The sequence below is a fragment of the Mandrillus leucophaeus genome, unplaced genomic scaffold, assembly GCF_000951045.1.
Source record: "Mandrillus leucophaeus isolate KB7577 unplaced genomic scaffold, Mleu.le_1.0 Scaffold1090, whole genome shotgun sequence".
Classification (NCBI taxonomy): domain Eukaryota; kingdom Metazoa; phylum Chordata; class Mammalia; order Primates; family Cercopithecidae; genus Mandrillus; species Mandrillus leucophaeus.
In genome coordinates, this window is record NW_012099099.1 from 125,878 (window position 1) to 137,000 (window position 11,123).

Sequence of the window (11,123 nt, forward strand, 5' to 3'; positions counted from 1 at the left end):
CACTGAGTGCTATATTAGAAAAAAAGAAAGTTGTAAAAATTAATCACCTAAGCTTCTGCTTTAGGAAAGTAGAAAAATAAGAGCAAAGTAAATCCAAGGTAAGTAAAAAAATAAATAAATAAATAAAAATTAGAGCAGAAATCAATAAAATTGAAGACAGTAAATCAATAGAGAAAATCAACATAAAAAAGCTGGTTCTTGAAAAGATAAATAAAATTGATAAGCATCTACCTAGGATAATTAAGGAAAAAAGAGGACACAGATTACTAATATCAAAAATAAAAGTGGGAACATCACTGCAAATTTTATAGGCATTGAAAGTGAATTAAAAAAATACTATGAACTATTCTATGCCTACAAATTTGATAACTAAATAGAATGAACCAATTCCTTGAAAGACATAATCTGAAAAATGTAAAAAGAAGAAATAAACAATCTGAATAGCCTATGTCTGTTAAATAAATTGAATCAATAATTAATAACCTCCCAAAACAGGAAACACAATGCCCAGATGGGTTCACTAGTGAATTCTATCAAATATTTAAAGAAAAAAATTATACCAGCTTTCTACAATCTCCTTCAGAAGACAGAAGCAGAGGGAATACTTCCTAAATCATTCAACTAGGCCAGCATTACCTTAACACCAGAACTAGAAAATGACATTACAAGAAAAGAAAACAACAGACCAATATCTTTCATGAACAAAGAGACAAATATTTTCAACAAAATATTAACAAAAAGAATCCAAGAATGCATAAAAAAAATATACACCACAACCAAGTAGAATTTATTCCAGATATGCAAGGGTGGTTCAACATTTGAAAATCAATTAATGTAATTTGTCCCATCAACAGGTTAAAGAAGAAAATCACATGGTCATATTGATAGATACAGAAAAAGCATTTGACAAAAATTTAATACCCATTCATGATGCAATCTCTCAGTAAACTAGGAATAGAGGAAAACTTCCTCAACTTGACTGTATCTTCCTCTCAATTTTGCTATGAACCTGAAACTGCTCTTAAAAAGTAAAGTCTTTCATTTAAAAAGAAAACAAAAAACATGGAGGAGAGTTAATGTATCTCATTTTAGACCAATCAGCCATGGATAGCTAGGCAACAGCACAGATATCTGCTGTACTTTTGTTTCTGGCAATATTCCAGACTACATTAAAAAAATTTTTAATTATAGACTTGTACTTAATGGTCAAGAAAAATATGAAAATGGCTTTGCCATGTTAATGCTACTCTTTTCTTAAAAAAAAACTAAAGTTCAAACTTCATTTACATTTCATTAGTTTTTTAGCTACTGTTCTTTTTCTATTCTGGGATCTCATTCAGAATGCCACATTACATTTAATTCTCATGTCTCCTTGGGTTCCTCTTAGTTTTGACACTTCCTCAGACTTTTCTTATTTTTGATGACCTTGATAGTTTTGAGGAGTACTGGTTAGATATAGGGTAATGGTTTTTAAAGTGTATTTGTCATGACTTATACAGGGGTAAGGGTTTGGGGAGGAAGTCCATGGGGTAAAGTACTGTTCTTATCACATCATATCAAGGTTATATACTATCAATATTGCCATTGATGCTACTCAGCCTTTTAATATTTTTCTAATTTAGTGTATATACAATGATAGTTCTCTGATTTCTGAGATTGAGTTTCTCATGTGTAATGATTATTTACAGTTTCTCTTTTGTCTGTTCAAATTTTTGTCTAGTTTTATTTTCTACTGATTTGTAAGACTTCTTTTTATAATCTGCATATTATAATTCTCTTTTCTGAAGTGCTACAAATATTTTCCGTCATTCTATGGCCTGAATTTTCTTAATGGTTTTTTAATTTTAAAAATAAGTCTTAATATTCATGCCATCTAATTAACAATCTTTTCTTTGTGGTTAGGACTTCGAGTCATAAGACATTTTTCTCTACACTGAAGTCATGATGGCATGCTTCTATATTATTTTCTAAAAGGTTTAAAGTTTTGCCTTCTCCATTTAGACTTATAATTCACTGGATTTTTTTTGTGTGTGCATATGGTATGACATATGGGTTCACTTTTATTTTTTACATATAAATATACAGTTATTTCCCTGTTTTTCTAAAAAAGAAAAAGATCATCATTTTCCCACTGTAAAATGCCATATTTTTTTCCTAAGTCATTTACATATATCAATGGGTCTTTTTCTGAGCTCTACTCTATTTTATCAGTCTCACTGTCTATCACCACACATCTCATGCTTTGTTCTAAATCTTGATATTTAGTGGAACATTCTATCCCATTTTGTTCTACAAGAATATTTTTGTTATTGTCTTTGGACTTCTATATAAATTTTAGAATGAGGTTGGCAAGTTAACAAACAGCTTTTTTGGGGGGTGAACATATTGACTATAAATTTATGTGGAAAGAAAGTATACCTTCACAATATTAGGTCTTTTAGTTCATGAATATGGTATGTCTCTCTGTTTCTGCATTAACTTAGATATTCATTAATTTCTCTCACAATTTGTAAGTTTATTTAGATCTTCATTCATTTAGATCTTCACTAATCTCTCATTTACAATTTGTAAGTTTTCTGAGTAACAGTTTTGCACTTCTTTGCCTAGATTTATTTCCAAGTAGATTATTTTTATACATTGTCTATGGTGTCATTTTTAAAATGTAATTTTTCACTTTTTTGTTGCTAAAGAGAGATGATTGATTGTTAATATTGATCTTGTGCTTGGCAACCTTGCTGAATTCTAATCGTTTATCTATAAATTCTTTTGTATTTTGTATGTAAACCATTATATCATCTGCATATAATTTTTAAAATCTGACAAGTCAACAAGAGATTGAAACAAGCTCTTCACAAAGAAAATATCCAAATGGTCAATAAACATATGAAAAGATGTTGAAACTTATTAATAATCAGAGAGATGCAAATTAAACTATAATGAAGTATTATTGTACAACAATAGAATGGCTGAAATTAAAAAGATTGATAATATCAAAGTTGGCAAGAGTCTGATACAACTGAAACTTCTCAAACATTGATAGTAAGAATGTAAATTGGTACAAACATTTGGGAAGTCATTACAATATTATCTGCTAAATCTGAACATATATATATTCTATGATCCAGTTACTTCATTCTAGGCATATACCCAAGAGAAGTATGTACTAATGTGCAGTAAAAAATACAGACAAGGAATTTCATAGCAGCATTAATCATCGTGGCAAATATTTTTTAAAATTATTAGTAGTAGAAGGGATAAAACATTGTGGTATACTTCTAATTAGAGTAAGACACATTAATGTAAATTAATAAACTATAAACACAGGATAGATGAATTTAACAGATATTCTATTGAGGGTAAGAAACCATTTATACAAAGCTCAGAAACAGGCAGAATATAGAATGTTAAAAGACTGCATGGTAGTGACATTGGGAGAAGAAAGTAGTGACAAGCGAGAGGAGAGAGAATAATGATTGCGAGGTGCTATAGTCTGAAGGTTTGTGTCCCCCAAATTTCACATGTTAAAACCTAATCCCCAATGCAATCATTTTAAGAAGTGGGTCCTTTATTAGGTAATTAGGTAATGAGAGAAGAGCCCTAACAAATGGGATTGGTGCCCTTATAAAAGAAGTCTGAGCCTGAGGGACCTTGTTTCTCCCTTCTACCATATGAGAATGCAATGAGAAGGTGCTGTATACAAAGCAAAGAGCAAGCCCTCATCAGACACTGAATCTGCTAGGGCCTTAATCTTGGTTTTTCCAGTCTCTAGAACTGTAAAAATAAATGCTTGTTGTTTATAAGACATTCAGTCTATGGTGTTTTGTTAGAGCAACCCGAAGAGACTAAGACGAGGGAATAAGAGGGAGATTTCTGTTGTGTTGATAATGTTTAGTTTGTGGTTACAAAAGAGTGCAGACGTTTTTATTTTATAATAATTCATTGAGCTATATACTTAAGATTTATGCATAATTTTCTATGTATATTATTGTTTTATAAGCTTTTTCTTAAAAGAGGAAGTGGGAATTCTCCTGTTTATGTATTAATCTCTTATGAAAGAATTTGTTGGCCTCCCAAGATATTTCTGAAAGATTATTTTTGGGTTCACTTCTGTTCTGCCACTGTTTATGTACTTCTCAATAACTCTTCATCTTGTATAATTTATCATTCTTTGATAGGGACCCTCTTCCTTGAGAAATAACTGAAGATATGAGAAGGAAGAGAAGACAACTGAAATGTTCATTTCTAGATACATAATAGTCCTGTATAGATAATTATATTCAAAAGAGAAGGACAAATTGGTTCCTATCTCTGAAATTTATAGAAAAGCATTTCCAAATTAAAATGATTTCAAATGACTAGAAATGTCATTCAAGTTTTACTTTCTAAATGTCACTCTGTCTCTCCAAACCTCATTAACCACAAGGAACTGGTACAGGGACTGGAAGTAGTTTTTTCATACAATGGAAAGTTAACCAGGGGAGGAGAGGATATGTACAAAAATAATGTCCACAGAAGGGACAAATAACAAAGGGAAAGACGGCCAGGCGCGGTGGTTTACGGCTATCATCCCAGCACTTTGGGAGGCCAAGGCGGGCGGATCACGAGGTCAGGAGATCGAGACCATCCTGGCTAACATGGTGAAACTCTGTCTCTACTAAAAATACAAAAAAATTAGCTGGGCATGGTGGCAGGCGCCTGTAGTCCCAACTACTCGGGAGGCTGAGACAGGAGAATGGCGTGAACCCAGGAGGCTGAGCTTGCAGGGAGCAGAGATCACACCACTGCACTCCAGCCTGGGCAACAGAGCGAGACTCTGTCTCAAAAAAAAAAAAGCAGGGGCGGGGGAAAGATGACAGGAAAGGGTTGAGGCATTAACCCTTACAATGCAGATACACACTGGGCTGGTCTAAGAAATAGGTTTCCCTGGTAGACAGAAGGTTAAATAAATTTTCCTGGTTATTCTGATACAACTCCAATAAAAGAAGAGAAATGAAGCTAAAACTTAAAATGATGTCTTTAAAAGGAAGAAACTTTAACCCATTCGTAGGTGAGCTTCTGCCAAGATTATTACTAATCCTCAGGAGAAGGGGTAGAGGAGAAACTCCACAAAGGCAACTGGAAGTGGAATATTAGGAAGCGCCTCATGAACACAATAGCAGGAAGTAGCTAGAGAACAAAGAGAAGAAACCAGAAAAAAAAATTCCCTTTTTATTTTTCTGTTTCCATTCCTTTTGCTGCATTTCCACAGCTATGGCCTTTGTTTCACCCTCCACAGCCATGAGAGCCTCTGGGCAGGACTTCTCCTCATATCTCCTGGTTCCGATCACCTCTAACGTTAATTTCGGCCTATCGTTCTGCCCAGGGAAAAAACTCGTCTGTTCTTTGACAAAGACCTCTTGAATGAAGTCCAAATGCTACACTCTGGCATTCAAGACTGCACAGTACAGCTCAACCTCATTTTTCCACCCTTAGTCTCCTTGATTCCTAAAATGAAGCCTGTCCACAATTGAAGCTCCTTGTCTTTGCTTCTGCAAACTTGTTCATTCTCCTGGCTGTGCTTGTGCCGGTCTCTGTCTATCTAGAGCTGTGGATATCATGGTATCTATTGTCTATCATGGTAGCCATTAACCACATGTGTCTGGTGAGCATTTTATATGGCACTAGCCCAAATTGAACTCCACCGTGAGTGTAAAAATATGCATCATGTTTTGAAGAATGTACACAAAATTTAATTATCTCATGAATAATTTTATATTGGCTACATGTTGAAATTATAATATTTTGGATATATTGTGCTAAATAAAACACATTATTAAAATTAACTTCACTTGTTTCTTTTACTCTTTCAATATGTCTACTAGAGCTTTGTAAATTGCATATGTGACTTTATTGGACAGTACCAATTGAATGCCCTTAACCACGTCACCTCACCACAGCCATCTCTACCTGTAGTGATCACACCAATTCTTTAGGCACACTGCCTGCATTTAGGTCAATGAATACCTCCTCATCTTCTCCACTAGATGTAGTTTCTTTTTTCTTTGAGAGCCATCATCACTACCATGGTTGACACCATGAACCTATCTGAAGATGTCAGCCATAGTCTGCTTGATATTCTACAGGAAAGACCACAGTTTTAAATGCAATCTACCCATGTTATTAGCAGTGTGTATCTTGGGCACATTACGCAGCCTCTCTAAGCCTCATTTCCCTCTTGTGTAAGATGGGGATGATAATAACCTATCTCAAATGTTTACTATGAGGATTATTCAAAGAATGGCAAATAGTAAGTGCTCAATAAATGATAACTAGTACTACTGCCACTACTGCTGTTTTTATTGTATTAGATTATGAACTCTCTAAGGACCATTTCAGGATGGAGGATCAGAGGCCATTTGATGTGGGCAGTGATGAGGCCTTCGGTTGCACCTAGAAAGGTCAACTCTATACAAGCCTGCAAGTCACTCTGTAGGAGCAGGCCCCAGTGACCTGACTCTTTGGACTGTCTCCTCTTTCCTGGAGGGATGGCCATTTCTAGGTTGACTAACCTCTGAAGCTCCTTGCATTGGCTTTTCTGCTATGAGCGATGGATGATTCCAGACTAATCTGAGAATGCTTTTCAAAACCCCAAGGAATTACTCAATCACTGACATAACAGACATTTTTGAGTGGAAGAGCCGAGATTTTTTTTGATATTCGAAAACTCATTGTTTTTAAAATGCATGAGATGGCCAAGGTCTTGCTAAGAGCTGGCCTGCAAAGGCCAGAAGGCCAGAGAGAATGAAACCCATAGAGAGGCAGAATAACCAGAAAGGTTGGGACTCGTTTATTTTATAATGTAAATTAGTCTATTATGAAACAATACTTGTTTACTGGTAGAAAATTGGAAAATACAAAGAACATAAGGAGGAAAAAAATCACTCTTTAGTTTCACAAGCCAAATCAAGCTACTATTAAAATGGTGGTTTACTTCCTTTTATTAATTTTCTGTACATATTTTTGTATAGTCATATTGTATGTACAATTTTATATTCTATTTTTCAATATTAACTGGTATCTTTCAAATTTCCTAAGGACAAAAATAATATATGCTCATAATAGAACATTTTAAATGCAAATAAAACAAAATAAAGGTTAACATTTAGTAACATTTATTAAATTTTCTCAAAGTGCACTAAATTACAAATGTAACAACCTAATTCCCTAGTAGCCTAATAACCCTGTTTCCCAGACCTCTTCTTATTACAAGGAAAAAACTCACATACAGATAGTTCTAAAGGCATGAAGTGAAAAGGTGAAGATTTTCCTTCCTTGCTGCTTCCTCACCCCATCAGCATTATTCTCCAGGGTAACTACTATTAATAGATAGTAATTCTACCCAAAGGAAAAAAAACATATGCATATAACAGCATCGTATGTATACCTTTCTAGTAACTTACAAAACAAATGAAAATATCATATCCTTTCTGATATGTATTGCTCTTTTCACTAAATGTATCTATGATATGGGTCTGTATCAGCTGATTATCCTTTTTGATGGCTGAATAATATTCCATCTTGTCCACATGATAGTATTACTTGACAAGCTCCCTACTGATGGACATTTGTCTTCTTTACTATGATAGTAATATAATAAACATTTATATATGTTTTGTATGTATCTAGAATACACACACACATACACATGCATACTTCTGCAGGGATAGCCATAGGTAAATAACTAGTAATGGTATTGCAAGTTAAAGGAACAATTTCATTGCTTGAAATTTTAAATTCTGAAATACACTGCCAATTTTCATGGTCTCTCCTTGTCAGCTAGTTTGGGCTTTCTCACAGCACGACAGGATCAGGGCAGTCAGACCATCCTGGCCAAAGGCTTCAAGAGTAGAGTGTCACAGACCACAAATGCTTCTAATCAGCCATCTTCCCAAAGCCTTCTCTTTTTTCTAGTAATAAATTTATATGAGATTCCATCTCAGTACTTTTCTGTTGTTTGGTCTTGTAAGAGCTTATTTTTCCTGAACCAGGAAGTGGTTCAGGGTGGTTTTTCTAACTTCACAGAGCTCCCTCTTCTGTCAGCTTCTGTGAAATGGTCAAAAACATAGTAGCCTGCCTTCTGAGTTCTCCATCCCACCCTGGTTGGGGCTTCTCTATCCTTGTCTCTGTTGTTTACATCCTGCTGAAATGTGATTCCACTTGTGGCAGTTTCTCATCTGTGTAGGATCCTATCCAAAAAGGGCTGTGACTGGTTGATTTGAAAATTTCTTACACCCTAGACTATTCCAGTGCCTTTCAGAAGTTTCCAAGACCCTCTCACAGTAACCTATTATCATATTCGGTAAAACTCCTTCTAGTTTCAGCTACTATTCCCTGATTGGCTTTTCAGTAAATCTAGGTATCTCTCAGTCTCTCAGTATCCAAAGAAGATTGGTTCTAGGATCACCATCCTGCTGCCTCAACAGAATCAGAGGATGCTCAATTTCCTTATAAAATGATGTGGTATTTGAATATAATCTGCACACGTATTTCTGTATATTTTAAATCATCCCTAGATTACTTATAATACCTGATACAATATAAATGCTATATAAATAGCTGTAATACTGTATCTTTAAAATTTACATTATTTTTGTTGTTGTATTATTATTTTTATTGTATTTTTAAAAAATATTTTCCATCTACAGTTGGTAGAATCCACGGGTACAGAACCCATGGATAGGGAGGACTAACTTTATCTTTTGGCTGTTTTGAGGTTCTTGAATTCTCAGGCCATTTGCTTTCCTTTGCTTTCTCCCAAGTCTTTTTTCACAATTTGCTTTAGTCATTCACTGAAACTTTAAAAAACACTAGAAAATCTTACAGTTTGTATATCTTTTTTTCTAATATATATAACATAAGATAGGAGTTTAAATAAAGAGTTTTAGAAACTACTACATATGCAAATGACATAGGAAAACTGAAAGGGAGAACTGAAAGTGGGAAATTCCTCTGAATAGAGAGAGGACCAGGTCATATAAATAGGCCATACCCATGGAGAAAGGACATTCTAACTGCAAACTTTTGAAGCCTTCGCTCTGGCACAACAGGTAGTAGGCGACACTATTCCTATTCTCATCATGACCAACAAGTGTCTCCTCCAAATTGCTCTCCTGTTGTGCTTCTCCACTACGGCTCTTTCCATGAGCTACAACTTGCTTGGATTCCTACAAAGAAGCAGCAGTTTTCAGTGTCAGAAGCTCCTGTGGCAATTGAATGGAAGGCTTGAATATTGCCTCAAGGACAGGATGAACTTTGACATCCCTGAGGAAATTAAGCAGCCACAGCACTTCCAGAAGGAGGACGCTGCATTGACCATCTATGAGATGCTCCAGAACATCTTTGCTATTTTCAGACAAGATTTATCTAGCACTGGCTGGAATGAGACTACTGTGGAGAACCTCCTTGCTAATGTCTATCATCAGATAGACCATCTGAAGACAATCCTAGAAGAAAAACTGGAGAAAGAAGATTTCACCAGGGGAAAATTCATGAGCAGTCTGCACCTGAAAAGATACTATGGAAGGATTCTGCATTACCTGAAGGCCAAGGAGTACAGTCACTGTGCCTGGACCATAGTCAGAGTGGAAATCCTCAGAAACTTTTTCTTCATTAACAAACTTACAGGTTACCTCCGAAACTGAAGATCTCCTAGCCTGTGCCTCTGGGACTGGACAATTACTTCAAGCATTCTTCAACCGGCAGATGCTGTTTAAGTGACTGATGGCTAATGTACTGCATATGAAAGAACACTAGAAGACTTTAAAATTTTTATTAAATTATGAGTTATTTTTATTTTTTATTTAAACTTTATTTTGGAAAATAAATTATTTTTGATGCATAATTCAACATGGCAGTTTTAATTTCGTTTTGATTTATATAACCATCCATATTATAAAATTGCTGAGTACCTATTAGTTGTTCTTTTTAAAATATACCTGCAAAGTAGTATAGTTTCTGGCCCCTGCCTTTAAGGAATGTAAAATTCAAGAAAGCCATGTGGAATATACAAGGTAAGAGACAATAAGGGGACCTGATCCTTATGGGGGAATAAATATGTATGAACTGCTATGGGACTAAGAGAGAAGAGGCAAGCAGGAGGGTCTGGAACTAAACCTGGGTTTCCCATTGCTCCTACTGTGTGCTCCAGATTCTCTGCTCATAAAGTTAGAATTGAGCTGGCCATCAGGAATAGCCAGAGGAATATGTCAGCTTTTGTGTTCTCCCTAACCTCCCCATGTTATCTGGGGGATACTTTGCTCCTGGAAAGATTTAAAAATAATTATATGCTCCCCACCATCCCTGCAAGCTTAAGTGTGAGAAGTCCCACTTACTTCCATGACACTATTAAGCAGCAATCTCTTTATTCTGCTCTTCATGGGACAGCCAAGATGTGTGGGTATCTTAGGGGAGCGTGGGTCTCTGTCTGCTGGCATGGCACAGGCATCAGAGGAAGAACAACCCTTTTTATACCCTAGCCATGTGATTAGTTTTCTCCCCATTTTTTCAAAAAAGTAAGTCTGCTTCCGGTCCCCACTGCCTTGTTCATACAGAATTCCAGGTATGTCCTGTCCAGTTTCTGTCACTCTGCATTGCGGACGCCACATAGTCCCTAAAGCCAAATGAAAGGTGCAGCAGTATAAGTCTGGCTTCAAACCAAGCAAAAAGCCAGGGAACATAGGAGAAAGGGAAGTTTAGGTGGGATAGAGAGGGCATTAATTTTTCCTAGGGCTTACATCGGGAAAACATCAAGGTTTTCTAGGAGCTCTTTGGGCACCTGGTCAGCATGGGCCGACTGGTTAGGTTTTTGTCTTTGTACCGAAACTCAGGAACTTGGGTTATAATGGCTATTACTGCCATTAACAGTTGCTGTTTACTGAGAGATTCTAATGAAATAGGCACTGTGCTGAGCTCCTATGTAGGTAATTGGACTTAATCTTCTCCACAAGCACCCCTCAGGTAGGCACAAGTACGTTATTGCCATTTTACAGGAGAGGAAACTAAATCTCAAAGAAATTTAGTAACTGCCTATGGCCACATAGTGATTTCATTCACTCTCTAGTGAGTGGAGATTTAAAAAAGAAGTT

The 11,123-nt window shown here is 35.7% G+C and overlaps 1 protein-coding gene across 1 annotated transcript; it reads left to right on the top strand.

Moving 5' to 3' along the window:
- Positions 1-9,047: 9,047 nt before the first annotated feature.
- On the top strand, positions 9,048-9,878 carry IFNB1 (interferon, beta 1, fibroblast). The gene has a single exon (XM_011988768.1). It carries the CDS (start codon positions 9,117-9,119, stop codon positions 9,678-9,680), a length of 564 nt encoding a protein of 187 aa, XP_011844158.1. The 5' UTR covers positions 9,048-9,116; the 3' UTR covers positions 9,681-9,878.
- The last annotated feature ends 1,245 nt before the right edge of the window (positions 9,879-11,123 follow it).